At 39.1% G+C, this 27,878-nt stretch overlaps 1 protein-coding gene across 2 annotated transcripts in view; it reads right to left on the minus strand.

Annotated features, from left to right (window-relative positions):
* The window catches only part of FBN2 (fibrillin 2), a 184,239-nt gene that overhangs the window by 135,661 nt on the left and 20,700 nt on the right, over window positions 1-27,878 (minus strand). For both annotated transcript variants that reach the window (XM_075136377.1, XM_075136376.1), the window contains exon 6: window positions 8,423-8,620. In XM_075136377.1, the coding sequence (XP_074992478.1) occupies window positions 8,423-8,620 (198 nt within the window). The remainder of the gene's footprint in view (window positions 1-8,422; window positions 8,621-27,878) is intronic.

Genomic DNA, 27,878 nt, shown 5'->3' on the forward strand with positions numbered 1-27,878 from the left:
TGACTGAATAGAAACTGTTGAGGGGGAAAAAAAAAACCAAACCAATTCGAATTTTGATTGGTTTTGCTTTTCTAATTTTTTAAAAGCTGTTCATGTTAATAATGAAATAACAATACTACCATAATGTTCTATACAAGCACATTACTCGGAAAACTTATTCATCCTGAAAAGGTGTTAAAGAGCAATTTAAGATACACTAAGATTGCAACATGTACATCCTGTGAAGAGTAGGAGCAACTTCATACTCAGTAGCTAAATCTTGTCACACTCTGACATCTAACGCATATTGAAATTATGACCTATTTCCCAATAGTAAGGCTTGCACGTTCTATTGATTTCAACTTCTTCGTATCAGCTCCCGAACTAGGCTATCTGCTGATGTAAGCATTCACTTCAAAAATGACAAGCATTCAAACTGTGGACTGAGTGAGTCTGGTCTAATCGGTATGTAACAAAAATACAGTTTTACTGAATACCAAGGAGTTTTGTGTTCCTTTAATAAGTGTCTCTGTAAATTTGATGTCATCAGCGGAAAGAAAAGCATTGAAAAGCATTAGCCAGATCCCTGTATTTGTTTCTAAAACCCTCAGAGAAAATATTTCATGCCCATCTCATCTGACCTTTGTATTTTGTGAAGTGAAGCCTCCTCAGATAGGAGTTATCACACTTGGAGAACAACTGTTTCCTGAACTGCTAATACTCCTCTCTCGTTAAAATTTTAGTAGCACCCCCCCAGAGCTCCATCTTGGCCCCTTTATTTTCTTCTTCACGGTTTACCTCTGGGCAGTCATAGCTGTTATCATTATTGCAGCTTCTGTCTATGCACAACTCACAGATCTACCACTCTTTACTTCTTCTATTTGGATTAAACTCTCCATTCACCTTTCTCTGCCAGGATGAGTTTGGCACAGAAATTTTAAGAATTGATTATATTTCCTTGCAGTATTGCAGTGTAGTAGCAAGTACGTCAGTCCCAATTTGTCTGTTCAGCATACCCCTTGGCTCCCTCCTAGAGTTTCTACTTCAACCGAGGTTGGTTGTTGGAGGTTTTTTTGACCCCCTGTGAATAAAACTGCTGTATCGCTTTTTTCTAAAATTTTCATACCTAGCTGTAGCAAAATCCTGCAGTTTATTTCTACAGATTATGTAGATTATGGAGTTTGGAAAGGTAAAGAGCGTCTCCACAGTGTCAAGTGCTATATCCAGTCCCTTCCTCCAGTAGAATGGTCTGATAATTTAGGGCAGAGCAGACAACATGCTATCAACTTGTAAACACCACAGAACTTAGGTCAGGAGAAATTACCAGTACTCAGAGCTTAAAAGGGACTGTCTCAACTGTTGGAAGTAAAGGCAATGACTTTGTGGAACAAAGAAATTCTTCGTCTCTCCTTTTCCACACAGAAAATCTAACTTTTCTTCATCTGTTTGTGCCTTACCATCATCTTGTAACATCACGTGCTAACTCCTGCTGACATAAATACTATCAGATCTTCCTATACAGTAATAATATGCCAAAAATGTAGCAAAAAATATGTCTGTTTAAAATTCCTTTGTTCACCCATCACACAAAGTAGACTACCACATTGTTTCTATGCTTCCCAGTGGAATTCAGCAATGAGGTTAACTATATAACTTAAAAATATTTGCCACACAGAATAAGCTGGCAGAAAAAGAAAACACAGTATTGTGGGCACCAGTGCTAAAGAGCTCTACTGATCTCTCACATAACTTAAATGAAGCCCCAGAAGCTATGCCAGGATCAGTTTGGCAAAGAAGTTTTAAGAATTCATTGTATCTGGCCAATGTTTTTGTCATACAAAGGAGTTTGACTTGGAGATTGTAACCAACGTGCATGTCTTCAGTACGCTGTTTCTGTTTATGACACTGTTGTGAAAAGAATGTCTAAAACATACTGATCACTTCAAGATGAACAGTAAAACGTAAGGTGTTATACACAGACAGAGGCCTATTTCTGACATATAAGGAAAAGCGTCATCAAATATTTCTCCTTAGTATAATTTGGATGCTTTAAGCAGTGTAAGCACAGAAAAACAGGAAAGCAAATATTTGAAATAAAGAAAACCGAAGGGATTTATTGTCCCTTAAAACTAATCTAAGCATTTTAAATGAGCTTCCTGTCAGCCCATTTCTCCAGCCTGTCGAGGTCCCCCTGGATTGCAGCACGACCCTCTGGCATATCGGCCACCCCTCCTAGTTTGGTGCCATCTGTAAACTTGCTGAGGGGATGCTCTGCCCCATCATCCAGCCCATTAATGAAGATGCTAAATGAAACTGGACCCAGTATCAACCCCTGGAGTACAGTACTAGTCACTGGCCTCCAACCAGACTTGGCGCTGCTCATCACCACCCTTTGGGCCCGGCCATTCAGTCAGCTTTCCATCCACCTCGCTGTCTGCTCATCCAGCCCGTACATCAACACCTTATGGGATACACTGTCAAAGCCCTTTTTCTGAATTTCCTAACACAAATTCTTGCTAACACATACATACACACAAACAAATCCTACCACTGTGTGCTTTTTGTTGTTTTGTAAATAGGGAATTACAGTAGAAAGTTCTCCACCACTACAGGGAATCACCTATATAAAAATATAGAGCAGATCATTTTAGTCAACTTTACCACGTTGTAAGAAAGATCTTAACTCTGTCACAGAGACCTGCTTAGGTACGCGATGCCTGCAGTACCCCGACCGTGCTGTCTCACAGGGATTTTGGAAGCCGTAAGATTCGGATAGACAGAGACAGAAAAGCACACAGATGCTTTGTGAAATCAGAAAACAAACAAAACCAAAGAAAATCTGCGACGCAAAATTGTTTGAACCTCTGTTTCTCCCCAGATTGACTGGGAATTGGTTGATCAAAAAGGATTTTGCTCTCTTTGCTAATTTATTTCATTATACAGATCATAATCAGCACTCAAAGAACTGTGTTGATTTACAGCATCTGATTTCGGCCCAGATACCAACCTTACTCTGCACTGTTAACAGATGTAACGCTCTGCGGGAAGATGACCCAGGTGGAGGGGCCCTGCTTTGGCCAGGGTCAGGCCCTGCTTTGGGCCGGGGTCGGGCCCTGCTTCGGCCGGGTCGGACCTTGCTTTGCGCCGGGGTTAGGCCCTGCTTTGGGCCAGGTCGGGCCTTGCTTTGGGCCGGGGTCGGGCCCTGCTTCGGCCGGGTCGGACCTTGCTTTGGGCCGGGGTCGGGCCCTGCTTTGGGCCGGGGTCGGGCCTTGCTTTGGGCCAGGTCGGGCCTTGCTTTGGGCCGGGGTCGGGCCCTGCTTTGGGCCGGGGTCGGGCCTTGCTTTGGGCCGGGGTCGGGCCCTGCTTTGGGCCGGGGTCGGGCCTTGCTTTGGGCCGGGGTCGGGCCCTGCTTCAGCCGGGGTCGGGCCCTCCCTCCTGCGGGGGCCGCGCCGGCCCGGCAGCAGCGGAGCGTCACCGCTAGGCAGCGAGCACAGGCACCGCGAGGAAGGGTGTATGAATTGCTCCCCGAGAGGCGGATTCGAGCGCTCCCACGCCTTGGTGGTCTCCTCTCACTTGGGACGTCAGGTAAGGACACTTTCCTGGGAACTGAGTGGTACCTATTAAGTGGATTATAAGGAAATTTGGAATAGAAGCAGAATAGCCCCCACACGCAGAGTGGTGTAACTGTTAGCCACTTAATAAGCGTCTTTCCTAATACACCTCACTTGGTACCTCGGAACCTTGCTCCTTCAAGGGGTAGATAGCGGCAGAGGGCAAATGGTGCAGCGAGCAGGGTCTGAGGATAACAGGGTAGGGGTTTATTTGGGGTAAGCATGGGATTCCCCCCAGCCCCGGTTTGACAATGCTTAGGTCCGAGACCGCTGGTCTGAGTGGGACAAGGTGAAAAGCCACACGGACCTGGCACAGGGAGAAGTTAAAGATGGGACAGGTAAAGGCATCATCTGTAAGATGTTGGGTGCATGCTATCATGCCGATTGTAATGAAAAGAAGCGATGGGAAGAAAAAAAGAACTGCTTGCCCAAATTGAAAGGTTACAAGAGAAGGAGAAAGGCAAGAGATGCAGCTGATGATGCAAGGTCTAACTTTCCAGAAACAGAGAAAATGAGAACAGATTAGATGATAAAGTAGCACAGATGGTCAGTGCTAACTTGGAGAAACAGGGCGGGACTGTGGATGCCCTGAAAGTGTGGGCCCTAATACGAGATCCCAAGCACCGGGACGGGGACATTTGGAATGACCCCGATGAGGAGCCAGGTGACTGGCCAGATGATGGTGATGATGCCGCACAAGGAGTCTTCCCCATTATCAAACATGAGATAAGTGGGGGGACAGACAGGAGACCTGCCCGGGACAAGACCTGCCGGACCACTGCTTTTCCCCACTTTGATCTGGCCAAGTAAAGAGGGAGTTTGCTAAACGGCCTGATGAGTCTCCAATCAAGTGGGTCAAACGAGTTCATGAGATGGGAGGTGATCGAATAGTTTTCGATCAAGAGGAAGCTCAGGCGGGAGGCTGGGGAGATGGCATCTTTCTCAGCACACGTCCAGGAGCGCTCTGTTCCCTGACCACCCAAGCTGCCTATTGGGCAGGGAGGTGTCCCTAAACTGGAGCGAGGAGAACAACTGTGTATTCGTGCTCGCTCTGCTCAGGAATTAGCTAACGGATGACTGCAGTTGGCTGTTGAACAGTTTGTTGATCAAAGGGGACACAATAATGATGGGGAAGCCTCAGACTCACCATTGTATCTGATCCTGATCCTAGATAAATTGGGACTGCTCATACAAAGGTTCGGACCCAGCCTTAAATTAATCTTAATTAGTACCGCCCATGCAATGCAAAACAGGCAAAACAATTGGGGATTGTTCATAAACCAACTAACAGAAAAGGCTAAAACGATAGGGTGCAATGAAGATGTCACCTGACCAAAATCCCTGAAAGAGGCCAGAACTCTCAAACAAGGTCCTGTGGGACCTCAGGTTAAATCCTCAAGACAAGAGATGAGAAAGACCTCAGAACCAGACGGTGGAGGGAAGGTTTAGACGTAGGTTTGTCACTAGAATGAATGCATAAGAAACACACTAGCAGTTTTAGGGGCCATGGTCCAAGCTGTCCGTGAAGCCGGCCGGCGTGGCAAGGATGCAGACCACCTGTCCGCCAACCCATTTTATAAAGATGCCAGAGAGGCTCTAGACGCCATTTGGCGTGCTACTGCCCCACTGGTGGAAAACTAGTAGTGCCCATACCCTGTCTGGTGTTCCGGGTATGGCAGCTTAAACTTTTCAAGTGGAACACCACGGGGGGGTCCACATGTCATTATCGGCCTGGGCCCTAATATGTTCCCTGTAAGATGTTTGATTGACACTGGAGTCCAACTTTCTTGTTTTCCCTCTGCCTTAATGGCAACCTCGGGTATCTCTCCCCGTGCATGCGTTCATGTTCAAGGAGTGGGCGGCCAACCTCTCAGTGTGTTCACTGCCTGGGTGGTGTTGCACCTTCCTGATGAAAAGACATTGCCAAGTTAAAGTTTCTTTTGTTCCTGACCTAAAACAAGCTCTACAGCTCCACAAGCCTGAATGGGACACTTGTGGACAGCGCTGGCCAAAATAAGTTTCCACTGGGGCACACGCGGCCAACCAATTGGCAAGGCTTTTCCGCCTGGACTGCCCTTGTCGAACCTGTCGACTCCCCCGGGAGTGCCTCGAGACCTGCAGATTGGGCAAGCAGTATCTTTTAACCACTCCACCGAGGGACTTAAGCAAGGCCTCCTTTTGAGCATGCATAATAACATCTGGAATATTCAGACTCCTGACAGCAAGACCCTAAAAATTCCCCAAAAGTGGATCCAGGGGTAACCGTCCAGGCTTTCACCGTGGAGACCGTTTTCTTTTCTGTTCTCCAGGAATGTCAGGGATCAATTCACGACTCAAAACGGCCTAATTTGGTTCACTTGTATGGTACACAGTTCTTGTATTCTGCTGAAGCCCCATTGCCAGCACAGTGGGAATACTGGGTGGTGTTAATTGACTTACTAGAGGGAGCAGGCAGATTTGCCCCTAGTGACTGGGTCAGTTCGGGTTCCTGTAGGTTTTCTGAACTTTTGGTGCAGCTGTTCGGCGTGCAGCACCATACCTCTAAGACGGAGGCAGCAAATGACACTACCCCCAGTGGCAGGCTAGACCAGGCTCTATTATGAAGAGCTTGCTGTAGGGTTGCTGCTGGTAGGATGTGGCCAACCAGCTGCATTTTGAGTAGCGTCACAGATGCCTGAACGATGCCAATATTAAGTGGCTTGGCCTCTTTTTCCTGACGGCCATCAACGCAGCCCCACAGACAGATGCTTCAGGGAGGGCTTAAAAGTAATGTAGTCTTGAAAATGGGAATGGATTTTGCGCGAGATGTGGACATTAATGACGGTCTGTTTTCTGCCTGTATTGCCACTCCGACATCAGCTAAGAACTTGCCTTTACACCTTTATGGCTCAGGCATTGCCATATCAGAATTAATAGCAAACATTTCCAAAACAGCTGTTCCCCTCAATACCACTGAAGGTGTCCAGGTGTGTTGTATACCTCTAGCTTCAGGTTGCATGTGCTTGAGCCTAAATGACAGTGAAAGCTGCCTGGAAGGGGTAGATGGCTGGACCACCAACACCACCACCCATACTTGGGACTGGGATTGGGCCACCCCAAGTAGTGGATTTAATTTAACCTACTTTAATGCACCAAAGCCTAACATCTCTATCTCCTATACAATGCAAGATTGTGATATGACACACTCAGGCAAAACATGCAATGGTATTCTGTGGGACATTGAGTGGTTCAATTTAGAAGCACTAAAACAGCGACTCCCACGCTCATTTCAAATTCCTTGGTTTCAAATACAAAATGTTCCCTGATACATCCACTTAGGAGGAAAATGAAATCTAAGTGGGCCCATGCAGTGCATTACTCTAAGGTCTAAGAGTTTTAACTCATTGACCCACCTCAAGAGAAGTGGGTCCTCTGGTCTCATACTATACATGAAGCTTTATTCATGTGGGAAAAGAATGCTTCCATGGTGGTACGGACACCCCCAGGGATGTATGGCTGTGCAGTGATAAATATGCCTATCCCAACTTTAATTGGTAGAAAAATGAAACCTGGGAAAATGCCAGCCACCTGCACCCTAGGTACCATTCTATTTTGTCCTAGGAAATGGATGCCCCATATGTTGCACCCCTTAACTGGGCAGAACTATCGGATAGAGTGAGAAACACTTCCTTGGGAAGAAATAAATGTGGGTCACAGATGAAATGACAGGATGGGTGGCTAACTGGTTTATTCCAGATAGCAACATTAAGACCAACATTATCGAAGATAGCCTCGTCCAACTGGGACGTCTGGCCAATAGCGCCAGAACAGCCTTCACGTTGGTCAACACACAATTGCAAGCCACCACCAAGATGATACTACAAAACAGACTGGCGCTAGATGCCCTCTTGCTCAAACAAGGTGGAGTGTGCGCACTCGTCAACGCAACAACAGACTGTTGTACCTCAGACTTTGAACCTTATTCCTTCAGGGGGTAGCTAATGGCATAGGGTCTGACCGCGGCACCTACTTGGTTTCCATTGCTTCTTGGGAAGGTTCTAAGACAACACAGCCTGCAAACTGACCATGTGCACCAGTCTGTAACAGAAAAGTAGTACATTCTCCTTCGAGAGCCCTAGTATCCTCCGTTATTGCAATTTAGCCAAGCAGCTACAGCAGAACATATCTTTCAGGATAGGCAAATTGCAGTAACAACAGAAAGGAGGAGCAGCAAGTCTCTTCACATCACGGAAAAAGATATTGGATAAGGCAAGAAGGCTTTCCCATTTCTCCAACATTTTATGAATCGAAACACAGAAGACTGTAGTCCTTCCTTACTCATGCATTTTTTCTAGCCTTGTACAAATAGTCCAAACAGACCACCTAGAAGGTTCACTATGTGCTTTATCTAAATGATAGAACTAAAAAAAAAAATTATCTATATAATAACTCCCAACCACTTCAGAAAGAAAACAATTCAGTAGAAAAAACAGTGAATTTTTCAGTAGAATGGATGAAGTATATATTAGTTAAGGGCTAAAGCAACGTAAGCCTGTGCCTGATTGGTGCTGTACTGCGGTATCTGATATCTGTGCTCAACAGGCATTCTGACCTTTTCATGCTCTGTATTTATGACTTCTCGATTGGCATTCATTTTTTCCAGGCACTTGCGTTTTGTTCTATGTGTTCACTAGTTAAAATCTGGAAGCAGCAAAGCATATCCATATTTTATCAAAAGTAAGACACACAACACACACAAAGAAAACAATGATTTTGTTTTAAGTAGACGCAAGGTTTTCGAGATGCGTATCAGCAACAAAACAGTCATGCACAATTTAAACCAGAAGGCTTACCTTGACATGCTCCAGTGCGAATATTAGGGATAAAGCCACGACGGCATGGCTGAGGCTGAGCAGGGCACATTTCACAGGGGTGACCCCATGCACGCCCAATGGTTGCACAACAGAGGGTTTTTGTGCAAACAATTCCAGTTAGCTGGCCCTGGCACATCTGGTTGTTAACTTGTGTGAAACATGGGCCTGTTCTGTAATCTGCAAAAAAAGGAAAGATCACTGTATTATACAAGACAGTGTACCAGTAACTACAGAAGGAATCAATTTTTAATCCAGTACCTACATTAAGAAAATTCCAAGAGGACCTGGAAATTTAAGTTATGTTAATGCTTACAGAAGTAGCATGATACCTTCCACTGAAGGTAATGATTTGCACAAGGTTATCTTATCTTTCAATTTATTTCTTCCTGATAGACACAAGTAATGAAAGGCAGCTGGACCCAAAACTGATTTGTGCGTTGACAATGTATCCAGTAAAATCCATAATAAGTGAAACAGTTTTACAAACAAACAAGCAAGCAAACAATCAAAGCAGATCAGATTAAGCAAACAAGGACTGGGAACTGGTTTTCTTGTTCCTAAGTTACTTCATGGCGATTCATGGGAGGGAACTACAAACCACAGCAGCCACACATTTGTTCATTCCACATTGATCAAGGTCTATGCCAGCGACCATCACAGAATCAACATTCCTGCTGGAATGCTTAGTGCAAAATATGCTACCTACAGAGGACTGATTGGTAAACTATCATTTATTTTCAGAGGAATAACATGAGATAATACAACTTTTTCAAGCTATACTGAGTACACTGATTATAGCATACAAACTATATGAAAATACACTCCTAGTCAAATTCCTGTAAATAGTTAACTCATTAAGGCTCAACCTGTATAAAGAGAAAGATTTTTTGAGCTTATGAGGCAACACAAACTGGGAACAACAATTAACTGAAATTCTCTAGGAACAAATGAGAAACAGATGGTTGCTCTAAGCCAGATTTCATATCCTTACGGAAACTTTAAGAGGGGAGAAAAAAAAAGAAAATGCAAAGCTTCCACTCAGACTCAGTCATGTGAAAGAAGGCATAACAGTGGGGTTACGGCTGCTCTCCCTGCTATCCTGTCCTATGAACCCTTCTTTCTTACTGAAAACAGACCCCAATACTGATATGTGGGTCACACACTGTCTTCCGCACACTTTCATTTGTGTGCAATGGGTCTCACAAACAAGCTACAAATGGGACAATCGATGCCTTCTAGAATTTGATACTTTCACCCTGAAGAATAAAAATAAGAGCTTTGACATGTTTGGAAAGGGAGAAAATGGTCTTCCCAGTGAGATCCCATATTAAGTTTTCTTTGCACTAAGATACAAGGCTCTTAGAGTAAAAGCTAGCTCAACTAGAAATAAACGTTCTGCTCCCTATCTTTGATAGGGTTCATTCAGTCTGGGACAGACTTTTGCACACAGTTAGTTATAAACATTGGCAGTTAATTTCAGCTGGGCTGTTCATTTTATTTAAAGTTAAGCAGGCACATAAATATCTACAACAAAAATGCCTAACAATAAAAGAAGATTAAAAGATCTTAAATAGGTCTTGGTAAGGACTATGAATTTTAATCTTTCTTGATTTTCATTAGAAAATAATCTTCAGGCTTATACTTTTGAGCTTCCCCTGTGTCCATCAAGCCACAAAGATAGTACTTTTTGTAAAATACGTACATTATAAAAAGAAAATCCTGTCTATTAGAAAAAGGTTTCAGTGATCTTTCATCCAACGTACTGGAAGACAATCAGCTTTACAATGGTCTCCGTTTAATTATGTCCAAGGCCCTTGCCAAATGGGAGAGAGATTAATTTTTAACATAAAATACAGATCCTGATGACTGATAGCAGAAGGCAATGATCTCATCAAGCTATAGCCTCATAAGAGAATGACAAATATTTGAAACACAAACTCCAACCATCAAAGATTTAAATTCCAGTAACTCACTGTAATCTTGTCTGGATTTTAGGTAAGGAGTAAGGGTAAGAAAAAGATTCCATCACAGATTATTACTGTATACTTTTTTCATATCAAGTTTACTCAGGTGTCGCAAAGATTGAGGGCAATACGTGATAGACTGCATTTAACCTGCAAATCATCAGCAATGGTCAGCCTGCTATCAGAAGAAAAAAGAACTGTTCAGAATTTAACAACTAAAGGAAATGGAATTAAATCCTGACTCCGGTGAAAACAAATGGGAATTTGGCTATTGAATTCAATGACAACACTATTTAGTTCTTGGAAAACAGTATTGCACTCTTTAACAAATAGTTGTATTATAATTTATTGCATAATATCATCTGTAAATGCATTCTTTATGTCACACAGCAAAAGTAATGAGCTTCATCTGCACAGAAAAAGCTTTTACTACTGCTCAGCGAGCAGACTCCCATTCTAATGTCAACTAAATCATATACACCACTAATATGATAGTAATACAAATGATTACAAAGAGTCCACTCATTTAATTTTCTCATTAATGACTAAAGTAAAAATAATAGGCAGATTCTGCGAAAGTCTGTGTTCTACTTTATGTATTGAGAGCTGATTGTTTGACTGTAACCCACACATTGCAGAATTTTTGCCCAAGTGATGATTGCTGTCAGATCAATAAAGACTGAGTCTTTCCTGAAAATTGAGATTGATTTTAGCCTCCTCATGAATAAGCTTCTCAAAAACATGAACCTGAAAAAGACAAAAGGATGTGTGTGGGTAAACCTGAAAAGACCATTTACGAGCCACTAGCAACACTGAGAGTCCCATTATAAAATATCATCACTCTCAGAAGAAAGTAAGATTTCCAGTAGTGCGAGGGAGCATGATCTCTGGATCCACACAAATCTGAATGGGAATACCAAATCCTGTCCTGATTCTGAAGTTGTATTCTGCATCAGCCCAGGTAGGCATAGATTCCTGGAGGGCTTCTCAATGTGCAATTCCTTTGCAGAACTTAAGCATGATGGCTGGTCGTGCATTCCTTACTCATGCACTCAAATGGAGTCTAGTTCTTCATGGGGGAATGCCCCCTGTAATGAAATCAAATAATGATTTATTATGCATCTCTAAAATTTCCAAAGCTTGCAGTCTCCAGGACTGATAATCTTGACACCCCAGCTCACTTTGGAACTCCTATTCAGAAAATAAGTAGTTCTGCTGGACAGTATTGTATTTTTATAGCATCTGTTCTCCGAGGCACCCTTTTTAATAGGACGACTCTTTGGACAACATGAAGCAATTACAGTAGGAGTAGAAATAATACAAATTATGTATTTTTCTGTTTAATGGTTGGTGATCCACAGGAATATTCTAGCCAAAGATCTTCCATGTTAACAAGTTTGGAATTCAATCAGACAAGACTAAACTTGGAACTTAAATTTGAGTTGTGAATTGTATTTGAGTTCCATTTCCTTCCCATAAGACATAAGATGATTCTGCGTATACTCTGTCAACCCTAGTAATGGAAAGTTCAGTTTGGAGGGTGTGTTTGAAACAAAGATTAGAGAATATAACCAGACTACAAAGAGTGTTTGTGCAAGAGAATATGCATGAGTTAGATACAAGAAGGAGTGATACCAGTACACCCATTGCTTAATATATCCTATTAGGTGAGAAACATACACTCTGGAAACCTATATGTATGTGCCTGCCTGTGCCTTAATAAAAAGAGAACACATTAATCATAATGTCATAATGTTCACGTTCTATAACCAAGCAACTTCAATCAATGTAAATCTGCAGGAAGGCATCTGAAAATCTGACAACTGCAGCTTAAACAGTAGAAGAACAAACTAAACTATTATTAAACTTTCAGGTAGATTTACAACTAAAAATAAATTCAATTCAAAATGCGAGATCCTGAATGATACTTCAGAATAATGACATATAAGCAACAGATCCTGAGCTCCTAAGAGAATGTGAGGCTTACATAACGTTGGGCTACAGAAGCAGAAACCTAGCAGCAGACCATTTCCAGATAGCAACAGGGAAGTAACCTGCTGTCTGCACCCGGTAAGAGTGGTTCTTTGCACAGCTGTGGCAATTGCATTTCAAATGGGATGCTGGAAAACTGGAAAAATTATGCAAAGAGTCAGAAGAATAATTTAAGATTTCAGAAACATGCTTTATAGTAATATTAATATTTTAAAATAATACTGTCATTAAAAATATTATCCATAACAAACGTATCCATTTTAAAAATCTTTATCCATTCAGTTTATCCAAAATGAAGTCCAAAGGTAAAGAGTCTGAGTAGTGGCTGGTCTTCTACCATAAGAGGAAAATGTAAGATTTTACAATATGAAGTGAAGGCAGGCATGTTCGGGCTAATAGTAAAGTACAGCTGTTTACCAAGGTCTCTAGTCACATAGTATATTTTTACTTATGGGAAGCAAACATACTAAAACTAGATGCCATTCTGAAGATACTTTGTAGTTTCAAATGAAGCTGTGGATTTGATTCAGAAATTACCACATGAGATTCTATGGTCTGTTTTATACAGTCAGTCAGATTATATTATTATAATGGTTCATCTGACCTTGAAAACCCTGAGTTTATGAATCAGTCATCTTTTCCATATTGGTTTTCTCTTTTCCCAGCATTGCTGCCGGAATAATTTTGCCAGAAAGAACATATATTAGAACATACGTTATAAATCATTTGTTGCTTAGAAAAGGTAACTGCTTTGGTGGAAGAAAGTAATTTTCAGCACATACGTGTTATGCATTTTTTTTAACCTCAGAAAATTATATTCAATATGCACCATGACTTGAAGAATGACAACATTTATCAACAATCCAAATTGTTAATATAAGTAAATTTAATAAGAAGTACTTTTTTCTTGGCATCACCATAAAAAAAAGAACACTGGAAATAGCATACTGGACTTCTAAATGTCTATTCCTTCATAGAAGGGTGCATTCTGTATTCACAAATGGGACTATCCAACTATCATGGTTCTTGGGATCTTTTTCATTAACTCCTTTTTAAAAAATTGTAAGTCTGTTCTAATTCTACCTGTAGTTTAAAAAAGGCTGTTTGACAGGGAACCTGCCACAAGCATTAGAAATGTAAGAATTCTAGTGTTGGGTATGGTCCAATATCCATCTATTTTGTTTTTCTTCCTGTACCTCTGGCCAAAACCAGATGATTCAGATGAAGGTGTAAAAAGCCTGCTGTAAGTAGACATGGGATAATCTGTCTGCCACATTAAGTTTCCTCCTGGTGTCTAACACCCACTAGCTCAAAACCTGAAACACAACGTTTAACATCCCAACTATGATTTGTTGTCGTTCAGGACAAAACATTAAAATATTTGGTACACATATAAGGATCCAATTTCTAGCTGAATTTTGTCACAGTCTTAGCCTCCACAGTTTCATGCTGTGTTAACTAACTACTCCTGCCCGTGAAAATTTTACCTCTTCTCAGGCAACTAAAAAGTGAGACATAAAGAAAAAGAAAAATAAAAAGGCACCTAGACATGTTGGAATGTCCATTGCAAGTTATCTGGAAGAATATGGAAAGTTTCTTTTCATGGGAAAGCACAGACTGAAATTTTAACTGAAGGCTCCCAATACCTTGTTGCTTCCGTGAGAAGCCCAACAGTACTATTGGTGGTGCAGTGGCAGTCTCCTGCAGCTACATAAAGCCTATGTAAAAGCTCCGGAAGGGTAAAAGGACATAGATTGCAGTGCTGGAGCAGCATATTATCACAAATCCTGTATTTCATGTCTGTGAGTGCTAGAAAGATTAGCAGGAAGGAACTTTGAAGTCTCTTCCATCATTTTTATTTAAATAAAACTCCATAGAACCGTAACTAAATAAGGAAGCAATGTGTCTGGACGTAAATATTTTTAACTATAAGCTATTTGCAATATTGATACTTCTATTACTAAAAATAAAATAATGAAAACATTAAGCATGTTGAATCACATGAGAAGTGAGTAAAGGAGGAGTCTGAGATATGCCCTCCCACCCCCGTCAATTAAAGAAAAAAACCTAATACTTGATAAATCTGTTTCACTTTCTTACAAAGCAAATTTGCCTTTCATAAGGACTTTTTACAGAATTTCTCTCCCATAAGTATGATTTAGCAAACATTAATGAAGGGATGAGAAAATGAGTCATTTCAACTTCTACCACCTCACTTGCAGGCTCAAGTATAGTATACAGACTATTATCATTAATGACACCTCAAAAATCAATTTCATACATCAGCATTATTAGATAAACCACCTAATACATGGGACTTGAATGCTGGAAAGTAGTACCTGCTGTTAGGGTTACCAGGAACTTTATCCCCTTTCAAAAGAAAAATTAGTACAGTGGGTGAAAGTCCAAGCAAGAGACTGGATTCTGTGTCAGAGAACCTTCAGAGTGAAGAGATTAAATCCACATTGGCAAAGATCTGAAGTTAAATTCATCTTGCTAGAAGATGCTCCAACAGGAAACATGCTGGAGAAGCAACTGTCTTTATTACACCTCTGATGACAAATTTCCCCATAATTTCCACTAACATTCAGAGTTCTCCAGAAACTTGAAACTTATTTTTGCTGCTTGTTGCAGCATCTACTCCTTGATTACTGATGAGATTTTTCAAAGAAACTGTATCTGAATTTTCCCCTTTGCAATGTGAAATCTAAATGTTTCAATAATTAAAAGTATAATTGATCTCTATCTTCCTGCAATGGGAAATCCTACCATAATATCAGCAGGATTGGAAGAGTAAGGCATACCCCATTCTCTCACTGATTCTGCATAAATGACAATGTTGCCCAGACCTGGAGTTTCCAAAAAAATGGGAGATCAGGGCTTTCCTTGATTAACTTTTCATCTGAAGATGAAAGGGTTGGTAATACTCATAGTTGTACTTGAGTTCAGACCACAAATCTGAAATGTGTGCATATGCAAATATTATTCTTCTTGTTCAACTCCAACATCTGCAGATCATAAGTCACAGTATGCAAAAAGATATTTAAACATTACAAAGGTACATATGTTTGTTTTATTAAAGATTACCTAAAATTGTTTTTCCTTCAGTATTTTAATCATCCTAATATGGAAAATTATTCTTTTTGCAGTAATGTTTAGCTGCCAACACTAAGGGTTCACCATAAGGGAGGTTTCAAAGGTAACAAGAAGTTAGATGAATTGTACTGATTCAGGCTTGATATAAATAAAAAGCATTTTTTTCAAAGGTGACATCCAACAAGTTATGGAAAAAAGATTGTTGGCTGAAAATGAGAGCTAGTCTCTTGGAAAATGAAAGAGACTTGGCAAAGCTATTAATTTCTCTTGGAAAAAATAGTCTATGGGCAGTACAGCTATTTAGACTAAGAAGTTCACATAAACCAAAGCCTGAATAGTAAAGTCTGAGCCTCCTTCCCCTGACTTTTTTTTTTTAAAAAGAAAACTTGTGTGTCAAGTCCTTAATTAAGTATTTAATACAATTAAATTTATGATTAACGTAAACAATGAACACTGAAGTCTTTTAAACATTTAAATCTCAACTCAAAGTTCAGATACATCCCCAGAAGGTTCTTTAGTCATTATCTGAAGCAATGATTTTTATAAAATTTATTTTGATATGTAATCGTGAAGAAGAGCAGTTTAGTTGAAAAAGGTTTTGAACATTTATGTTAAATATATCATGAAGGCTTAGAACATTTTTGCACAGCTGACAGCTTTCATTTTCAGGTTGAATTTTTACTACTGTTCTACTGGTCCCACATGACCATTTCTGACCAGCTCCTGCAAAGCAACACTTTCCATCACACAAACTCCTGCGATTGATTAGGCAACTTAATATACACATGGCAATTAAAAAAGGAGTGGAGGGCAGCTCTAAATGAAAGAAGAAAAAAAAGCATGTTAAATGCAGCAGTCTATGTGGGCTTTGTAGCTTTTAGCAAAATTCCAGTTTCCACCAGTACTGCTGTCATGTCCATTCTAAGCACATTCTCATTTTCCTCTTGCTGGAACAGCAAAAGTAGCTCTTTTCCAAAAACAACATTCCAGGGTTTGAACACCCATTTTAATATAATTGATATTATATCAGTTTTAAGCAGATAAAGTATTAGTATAGTATTATCTGCAGATCTTAAAACTCTTTTTTTTTAATTAAAAATAATTCATTCTTACACACCTAAGCATATGGGAAAGGATGGCAAAGTACCAGATAATCAACAATATTTGTGAAATAATATGCAATATTCTGTAATCAATCATAAAAGAAAATGTTTCTAATATTTTCAAAACATTTTGAAAAATATACACACACAAAAGGCAGAGAAAGATAGAAACATGGAAATACTTTGGTTTTGTCATTTATGGAATTTAGTTGCTTTCAGCAGTAAAGTATTGCCATATACTTACAAACTTCTTGGAAGAAACTGTTGCCATGTGCAACTGCAGTATCATACACTGACTGCTACAAAATTTCAAGTGTCAAATAACAGCTGGGAAATAAATACACCTGAATCTTGGTTCCAGAAAGGTCACCAATTTTGGTTCGTTTGGAGCTTCTTGTAAATGTATGTATTTCCTTGTACTTCCATAAGCCCTGCTACTATGAAAAGACTGCATCCGAGTTTGGATATTGGACTCTAATGAAATACCTCTATGAGCAAATATTTAACACACAAGCTAACACACAACGAAATACTAATCATCAGTTTTACAAGAAGTTACAGGCTGAATTACCCCTGTGCAAAATGTACATGGAGATAAGAAATCACATGAATAATTTTTTGCAAGATTCAGCAGTTCACACCTACTATCCTAATATTAGCTTCTTACATCTTTACTTTGCTGAGATGTCTACAAAATTCAAAGCAGTGAAGTAACTCTGTATCATGCTGCCTACTGCTCTCTCCTCTTATGTTTCTCCTTTGAGTTAGAGCAATTCCCTGCATTCTGCCACGCTGGTCCACAACGAGGCCCCTTCAAAACTACAGCACAACAAATAATACCCGAGCCCAAAGCCCCAAGCCCCAAACCTCACAGCATTAATGGAAGGGAAGCCAGAGATTTTCCTCTCCAGCATACAGTCAAGGGTAAGACCTAAGTCCACCAAACACCAGAAGAGCAGAGTGAAGCCAAGGCCATTTAAATCCTCACTGGGAGAGCACACTACCAACAAAGCTTTGTAGGTGAAACAGGGAAGTGCAGAAAGATATTCTGTTACAGCCTAACAGCTGGATGTTTGATTTTCAATGACAGAAAGGATTTTCCTTACTCCTGTTGAAACTCCGTACCCTACACAAAACCTTGTATTCAGATTTCATTGACAAGACAAGATTTGCCTGTGCGATGAAAAGAAAAAGACATTACTTGTTAAAACTTGGACTCTGGAAAGCCGGACAAATGCACATGATATTCTTTAATTTCTTCATATCCCAACAATTAAGAAGTCAATACCTTGCTATATGCCTGCAAAGAAAATATGCTACTTTTCTGGACCATAATATGAAAACTTCAATTACATCTTCCACAGGTTTTTGGTTCACCCCAGGAAATCAGCGCTATTCAGTTCAACCTCAAAGGAACAGAATCCCTTGTCAGCAAAGAGGAAATTTAAAGATTCAGGTCTGTAGATGTGATAAACTTTTAAGAGTATTGAAGAATAGCGTAAAGAGCAGAGCGTAGACTCCTCCACCCCCCCCTCACCCCCCGCTTTGGAGTTCAGTGTCATTACTCATGCCAGAAACCAATCCCACTAATGAAAGTGAGGCATTTTATACTGCTTAAGACTACCCACATGGAGAAGGGTTTGCAGAACAGGTCCACAGCGAATACTTAATTATTCTCAGAAACTCTGATCTCACCGTGGTATGTTGGGACGTATTTCGGTTAGCTGAGTGCGAAAGAGCAGTCAGGAAAATTTAAAGGTGCACATGTACAGTTTTCTATAGCTGCAAAACTTAAAAGCAGCTAAACATAACAAAATTAAATTTTAGGTGGAAAAGTGGTCTAATGTTTTTTTTCAACCCTCTGGCAATCTGCGTACTACTTTGTGAGGTCGAAATAAGAAGGAAGACATAAAAGGAGATGATGTTTAGATGTTAGCCCCCAGCTGGCCACAACCCAGAGTCAGAACAAAGTTAGGCGCCGTAACGCACAATGGAGCCTCTGCTGATATTAGGTAAAAGTAAAGGCTGCAGCCGTGGAGTCTCTCCCATTAACTGTATTCTTCTTAGTAGCCATTTTAGGAAGGCCTTCAGAATGTATCCATATTCACAAAAAGAGGAGGGAAAACACTGCATAATCAATTCCTGAGTAAATTAAGAGAAACATGCAAAAAGCCTCAGCAGATCAGAAGCCCTATTAAAACCACGGACATGAAACTGCATGCAAGGTTGTTAATTGTTAATATAAGTAGGAAAAACAACTGTTTCACACACATAGCTCTTAGGAAAAAAAAAATCACATTTAGCTTGCAAGAAACATTTCCCCAGATGACTGTCTAGACTATCCTGATACTTTGTTTGCGTTGATAATAAACTGAAAAGCCAGCTACTTATTATTTACTAGGGTGTTCTTTGTGGAGAGGCAGAAGCAGAGTTTCCTCTTCAGATCCCTGTTTTTTATTCAGCAAAACAAAAGAGCTTTGGAGGTTTACCTCTTTGGCTTATACAATATTTTCAGTGGGACACTATAAAGCTGGGTATCTTTTAACAATCAAAATACAGGACAGAAGTTAATTCAGAGGATTCATCTCTTCTCTCAATAAAGAAACAACTTACTGCTGTTTCTCATATACCAAGCTATTATACTCTGAGGTGGAATAAACCAGCTTACTTTTGGCACTCCAGTATTTTGCAAGCCTGGACGCAATGTGCTCTTGATTGGCTTCAGCAAACTCTACCCTTGATAATACCTGGATTACTCTTTTCCATGTAATTTTATTAGAGTAACTATAGCTTTTAAGACATTGCATAACTAATGCTTATGAAGACAGATATGGTTGAAAATTTAAAGCAGATCAAATTTAAAGAATTTTAAGCCTTCATATTTAAATTCATTTTAAATTGAACAATAGTTTAAAATTAAACATTTCATTTGATACATAATTGCCGTGCCATACTTGACTGTCAAAATTGTTAAAACTTTAATTCTGAAGTCCAACATGCTTTCCACCAGTTACACGGAGCTTACTTTTTGACTGTTTCAAGCTGAAGAACAGAATCATCTTCCAGCCTCTTTCAGTTTCCCTTTTTAGTTCTTTGAGACCTGATCAGTGCTACAGTGTTTAGGTAGCAAAACCAGAAGATCTATGTTTCAATGCAAACAATGGTCCTAAACCTGAACTCTGTTCTTAAATCAAAACTCCCAGTAGCTTCTCTGGGATTTCTGCCATACTTAGTAGTGCAGGACTGAACCCAAAATGTCTATTTTCATTGGCTTCGGCTGCTCCCGAAGGCTGCTCCCCTTCGGGAATCTGCAGAGAAGCCTCTCCTCCCTCTGTCAGCAGAAGAGAGAGTGATGACTGCAGCAGGCTACCAGCCTTGTGAAGGGCACTCCATGAGGGGAGAGGCTGTCCACAAGGAAAGACAATGAAGTCGTGGCAAAGAAGGAAGGACATACACATTATACATTTCACCCTCACCAGAAACAACTGGGGAGGATACTCGAAAGTCAATACGTCCGAAGACTAGATCTGCCAGCTACTCAGAGCCCCTGCATTTTGTAAAATCTGACCTCAAACACAAGATTTGTCAGGGAGCTGGCAGCAGAACAGACATAGTGAAAAATATCAGGGCATGCAAAAAACACAGGAAGAAAAAATAGAAAAAGAAAATTATTTCTGAATATCTGGCATCTGTCTAATGCCCAACCGCAGAGCCACACAGAGTCTTGTGTCCTCCACACTCATCCTCCTGGCTCAATATTTAGACAGTTTTATTAAACTCCTTTTTTATTAATCAAAACAAATATAAGGTTTAGAGTGAAGGACTATGCCCTTTAAGGGAAAAGCAAACAAACAAACAAACAATCTTCCCATTTCTTAGTTTTCAAACTCAAGTTTCCATGAGAACTGTTCAGGTGTTATTGAACAATACATCTATATTTTTCCTCTTTTACTTCTCGCTCAACCATTGAGCCCCAGAACAATATTACAAAAGAAGACACAAAGGAATATTCGAAGCCTTCTTTTCACTCTCTCTCAGCTCTAATTTGGTATCTCTGTCTACACAGAACGTGCATACACACACCCAAGATAAAACAATTCAACAATTTTGTTGTATGATGACCCTCTTCATGGGCTTTACAGAAGTTAGATAATTCTATGTGACAGCAGTGACATAAAATATATAATTATTTATATAAAAGTAAGAAGAAATATAAACAAATATATTATATTACTTATATTGAAAGTATATAAAATACCTTCTTCATATATATGTGTGTATAAACATACATACACAACATTGTCAACAGTACAGGTTAGCATATGTTTACTATGCTTGCTTGCACATTCCTGTGTAAGAATTTGGGAATAATAATATGTAATTTTATATATTAAAATTTGGGAACGATTATATAGCTATCAAAACTACAACCACTAAAAACACCCAGAGCAATGACGTAACACTACCAATACACCCTACAAGCTTGAACCGCTTAACAATAGAATTCTCTTTAAGACTACTGACAACGTGTAAAAATGTTTTTTAATTTACATTTCCTATTTCTCTTCCAAAGGATAATTTTTTAAATACTAGGCTGACAACAAACAGTGCAGATTACTGGAAACTTGCTACCAATACCGGGGCTGGGGGAGAAAAGAGGTAGAGAGAGAGAGAGAGGAACTTCCAAAGCCTACTCAAAGTATGAAGTAATTTAAAATTTTAATTATTTGTATACTAATAAAGGCCTATGTTTGCTTCTTTCTTTCGATTAATTTTTTCGTCTATGATCCCTTCTACTGTGAAGCAATTTCAGCTTAACAATTCATTAATGTAGCACAGTTCAAAAATTCCTGCCATTGTTTTAAATATTAAAACCAACTATGTCTACAAAGTATCAATTAAGTCCTTACTTAGAGCTAAAAAATTCAAGGGAAAACACTAATCCTTCACACCACTTTAATTATTATGAGTTTTCTATCTCTTCTTGTTTCCAGCTTTTAAAAGTGAATTAGCATTGCTGATGAGGAGGGGTTGGCTCTTTGACTGTTTTGGTCAGAAAAGAATCTTGTAAGAATTTGTACTATTATAGCTTTTTTAGTTCAGATACATAGTTTTACCTAAAATGTATACAGAAAGGTAAGCTCTTTTATTGGATAAAGCTGAAACTGTTGAAGAAAAATGGAAAAATAATTGGGATCTGTGTCCCCTTATACCACATCCAAGAAGATTCAGGGTTTGTCTGGTTTATTTAATTATGTAAACCAGTCTAGTGAGAGGTACCTTTCCCTCCAGCCCTTCCTTCAGAAAGCATCTCCATAAATGTGCTTAATCGGTGTCTGTATGTCACTGTATATTCAGATGTTACTAGAAACCGAGCAATCAACGCAGAAGCAAAAGCATATCCCATGCATTCAAGGGCTTTTCCTTTCCTCCTTGGGAGGCCTTAGTTAACCCGACTGAAATGAATAGAAATCTTTCCACTAGATTTCAATAAAGCTGGATTTGTTACAAGTTTCTGTGTTAGGTTTCTTCTACTTCTTTTATAGGCAGTCCCCACCCCTTCCTTTGCTAATCCATTCCACGCATTTTCCTGTATTTGTTTTTTTCTTCCTAAAGTGTAAAGTGTGAAGAGAGCCAGAGTGAAAAACATCACACAGCTGTATTTTTAAAGTACCCACAAAATCTTAACAATATATGAGAGCATTAAAAAAAATATTGCTTGTTATGGTGTTATATTTTAGAAATAGGCATGCATCACAAGTAACCATGCTTTTGGTTCAGTTCATTGTAATTTTGAACCTTGTATGTTTGATTTAGACAATAAGCAATGTAACTTCAGGCAGAGGACTGGCAATAGAGACAGAAGGGAATTGTAAAAACATAACACTGTGAAGCAATAGAATTACACCTTTGGAGTGTAATGGCGTTAATAAAAAGGAGATTTACTGAAATACAGTTACACCAGAAGAAAACTACTCTACTTCTTTAAAAGCTACTGTCTTTTACTTTTACATTTTTTACTTTTACTGCTACAGAAAATGAAACAAAAGAAAGTTCTTTGGTTAGAAAGGTTTTTGCTTAACTAATGTGAAGATCTGTAGTTTAAGTAACTTTTGTATTGTTTTATATTTTAAGATATTCATAAAATTATAGAAGTTTTTATCATCTAAGATACGCTAATAGAAATGAAGTGGAATGATTCTCTAGGCATAAAAGAGAAAAGAATTTCAGTTATTCCTAGTGCCACACTCAAACTGTGTTTTGGATACCTTGTTAAGAGCAGATAAAAAGATACTTTATTCTGTTCATTATGCTGGTCCATCTGTGACCAAGCTGACATCTCACGAAGTTAAAACAGCATTAATCATCTTCCCTATGCTGGCTTATGAGTGAGAATGATTGCTTCAGCAACTGTCAGAAACCACAGACATCACTTACTAAAGCCCCTTCTTCTGCCTCGATCAAAATGCCTTTTCTATGAGCAAGATGTAGGGTTATACACGAGCAACACCAGTCGCTTTACAGTAATTAAACAGTAATTGCAGCTTGCCATGAAAATTCTTCCTCTGGCAGGATCCTGATGGCCTTGGGGAGCCTTAGAGCTCTGCATTGGTACAAAGTGGCACAGCTCAGTCTACATTTACAACAAGGAAATAAAAGGGTCCAAAAAGGGGACTGAAACATTAACTCCTATTATACAAAATTGCAAGAAGAGTGAAAATTTTATGTAATTACATTGAAATTAAACTTTTGCCAGTAAAGAACTTTGCATTATACACCTTAACTCTAACATGGAGATGGAACATCTTTTCACATACATGCCTAAATTGTCACATTTGCATACAGCAGTCAATCAAAGGAATCCTCTACCTAAAGAATGCAAGATTAGATTCTAAATTGTATCATCTGAGACTTAATTTTGTGACACTGATATCCAACCTTCAATCAGCCAGGGTTTAAAAACAAAAAATTGTTTCTCAGGAAAGAAAACATCTTACAGTTTCAAATGATATAATTTCTACACTGGAAAATATCCCTTCCATTGTTACATTTTATTATTTTCAGATGTTTTTGGTTTAACTGGGAGGCCTTGCTTAAACTTTCCATTTACTGTAGATATTGCAGATTAAGCTTGCATTCTACAAATATTCAGAAGCAATGAAAGTTTTTGGGCATCAGACTTCTAAGTGTGAGGTAGGTACATGATGTCTCTGGTAGTACGATGTCTAAAAAATCACGTTACAGTATAATCCATCAGTTAAAATAGTTGAAATGAGGTAAAAAATTAACAAGGATTCTCCCTTTACATTATTCCTGTCATTTATGCTACAAGGCCCAAAGGCTGAAAAGATCTGAAAATCTGTATCTGGCATATAAACCAGGTTTTAAGTTTTAGATGCAAAGAGGAGACACAGCTCAAGGTCTTGAAGCAGGTGAAGAGCTAAATTTTAGCTCACATGCGAAGGTCACTTACTGTCAGTCCTAACAAGAAAACTGCAGACTCAGAGTAATGCAGTGTCGGGGACTGAGAAATGGTACACCCACTCTGGAAATACACATCTGCACTGAAAATATAGGGAGGATAACAGAAACAGCCCACTGTGTCTCACCCCAACATGAAGGGATAATTAGGGAGGAAGAGCAGAGCAGAAAGGAAAAAGCAGGTTACAGGGCTGGATATCATGACAGTAGGGAGATGCATCTTTTTAGGCATGGCAGGGAATTGTTTTTCTGAAGCCAGAGATTTATAGCTATCGAGAAAGACAACAGAAAGGTTCCTTGGGAGAAAAAGTTTAATCTGACAGTTTTAAGGTGTGAAGAGAAGGTCTGGACATCAGCTATAAACGTATTTTTCCTTGATGAGTTACACTTATTGAAAGCACAATGAATTGGAGGTACTTTGCGAGCCTGTTATATTAGAGCCTGATTTCCAAGAAGCACCTGGAGCTCCTAATAAAGTCAGTAAGAGGAATGTTGTTCCTCACCTTTGAAAAATCAGGACACTTAATCTTACTTGATTCTTGCAGGTTAGGAATCAGTATAATGCGAGACAGATGTAAAATAGCTTTTCTTGGTAGACAATGTTAGCTACTGTAATGCTGTACTCACATTAAAATGGTATTACACACCTGCCTCGCAAGAGGAAAAAAATCAAGCAGAGAAGAGACCATACATGGTCATCAGACTGCAAAACTTTGGATCCCTCCTCAGCCCTGATTAAGAATAGATGACCATGTTTATTAAGCCACTGACTGGAATGAGGAAACCTTTGTCATCATCCATTTGTTTAGGACACATAATGTATGCCATACCCTACTTGAAAATCAGCTCAAAGCTCACAGAAAATACAAAGCTGTGCACATACAGGAAAAGTCTGCATTGCGTGTTAAGCCGCGCAGGCAAAATACAATCCTCATGTTTTCTTAAATGTGAAGATGACAAAGCATCCACAATAGTAATTTGCCCAACAACCTGCCACATAAGTAGTCAACAGTTTCTTTTTTGAAAAATAAATTTCATACCACAATCGCAAAACACACAAAGATGCTAAAAAAATAGCAAGATTGTCACAGTGCCACAAAGCGACATGCTGAGGTGAATGTCCTTAATGGGGCACACAGAGCAGCTGCAGATTCAGAGAAGAGCAGGCAGACCTGTGCCACTACTCTTCCAGTAATACTTCCTTTATAAGGATTATTATTACCCGTGCTTTTTTTTCACTTTATATTTAAATCAGTAAGAACTGATCTTAGTGATACCCCTCCTGCTTTTTCTGAAATTTGTCCAAAATCCTGGTTGCATGGCTTTTAACACCTCAGCAAGTTTAGCAGCATGTCAAGATTTCCAGCCAATACCTTACTACAGCTTTTTCAAACGTGCTGATAGTGTTACAGGGTGTATAGCTCCACTGCTGTGAACCGACAATGTGTTGAAACTTGGCTATGAATTGACCTTAAGCACTAATGTCTTCATTTTCCATGGGGCTCATCAAAATGCTTTTTGTCAGATCCTGTCTGATGCAGATTTTACCGTTTACCCATGATGCTTTTACGCTATCCAATTTCATTCCTGACTGTTTTCCTTCCACTGTTTTCAACAGCTCATTGCTTCATAAGGAATATTTCAACTCCCGCTTTATTTGTTATTTCCATTGACTTTTCCTTTGCTGTTCTTTTGGGCTTTTCATGCTTTGAACACTTTGCCTATCACTGGCTAATTGTTGGCTAATTTAAGATAGCGATTAAATAATGAAAAATCTTCTCTCTAAAGAGTCATCTAAAAAAAGGTCAGCAACAGGCTTTTACAAACCATTGTTCCTAAGGAGATATTCCCCTGAAAACGTCATCATTTTGTTCTATATTTACTAGACCACGAAAAGTCATAACTGTACTAGAAACATACTTAATATTGATCTAATAACACTTAATCTAAATATCAATTACAATTAAATCACATTTTATTGTTATCAACTTAGTTAATACTAATAAATTAAGCTATTTTAGATTTCTACTAGCACTTTACTTTCCGTTGTATGGAAAGATAGGTATCTGTCATCTATCTCCCTTCCTTGCATTTAAAACCAGAAAATCCAGACCAGTAGACCCTTCACCGGCTCTTTGGGAGGAATTACAGAGTAAACCAGCCTGAGCATGCAGCTTCCAAAGGAGGAAAAAATAGTGTCCTCCCAAAGGACTCACAGCAAATCTCTTTCTTGTCAAACACTCCTTTTCATAATTTTCATAAAATATTTGTCAGTTACATGCTTTGTGCAACATTTTTTGTTTTGGTCATGTTCTTGCTTCTTCCCAAACAACAAACATGATGTAGTTAATTCTTCTTTAACTGTTTTTCAAGTTATGATGATAATTTCTATGACTATACAAATTATTAACTAAATCCTTTCAAAGAATTTTAATATTGGTATACATATACACACAGATTTGTTCTTGTTATGCTATGCAACTGGTTATATGCTATTATTCCTGTTTTACAGGTTGGATGACTCAAACATTTTTGAACAGGAAAAAGAAAGAGGAAACGCAACTTTCCAGGTTAAAAAATTACATTATTTAAACAGCAGGAGTCATTTGGAAACACACACAAACCATGTCACAGCAGCCCCAACGAAAGCATAAGAACAACATGAATCAGAATTTGGTTTTACTCTACAGAAAATATACATTAGTTTTTATTGAAACAACTCTATTGAATTATTCATGCATTTCCTATATTGATATAAGGCCACATTGGCATTATGGGCATACATAAAAATGGTGACAAACATTCACTCAGGGCAAAGAGCATCACACCATTTTGGTATGCCAAAAGAACAAGACTACTTATGATGCTTCAGGGCAGTTATTCATCAATATCTAAAGCCATAGATAAAATGTGTTGACACCATACTAGACAGCAGTCAACTATTTAATTATGTAAGTTGACCAATCTACAATAAATGCGCACCAGGTCATTTAGACATCTTATTATGAAAATGTCCTAGGTATGGCAAAACCCAGAAGGGGTTCTGGAGGCTCTGGAAGTTAGAGGAAAGGGAATAGGCCCAACATTGCCTCACATAGCCTCGAAAACTTGTAAAAAATGTGTAAAATGCCATTATTTCACTATTGTCAGAACAGCAGCTTTTCTTACTGTTTTCTCACCTGATTTTATAAAAGAAGTCAGATGAACTACCATGTGGTAACAACTGGAATAACAAAGCTTACCCATACACCCCCCCTTCAGTGATTCATTTTGCATATAAATGTATGACAAATCATGCACACAACACTATTGGATTTGTAGTTATAACAAAAGTTGAAACTGTGACTACAGGACCAACAATCCAGGACGTCAATGCTTAACACAGTGGAATCATACAAAACTATCACACAGAACTTCAGTGTGATCCGTCCTACAGTGATGGCATTATGGTTTATTTTCAGTTTGCTGCACAATGATTAATTTTTTAATTTGATTAATTTGAATTTCAAAAATTAATGTGAATTTCAATTAGAGTTGAATTCTGAAAAATTCTTATCCATTCCTTTATTTTCTTAAATAAAAAGTCCACTATAAATCTATACTGTCTGAGAAACTTTTTGGGAGGTGTACTGTGTCTGGCTGGGATGGAGTTCATTTTCTTCACAGCTGCTGGTAGAAGTGCTGTGTTTTGAATTTGTGACTAAAACAGCGCTGGGAACACACCAGTGTTTTGGCCACGGCTGAGCAGTGCTCACACAGTGTCAAGGTTTTCTTCCGTTATCCTTTTCCCGCTCTGCT

This window comes from Calonectris borealis, chromosome Z (genome assembly GCF_964195595.1).
Source record: "Calonectris borealis chromosome Z, bCalBor7.hap1.2, whole genome shotgun sequence".
Lineage (NCBI taxonomy): Eukaryota > Metazoa > Chordata > Aves > Procellariiformes > Procellariidae > Calonectris > Calonectris borealis.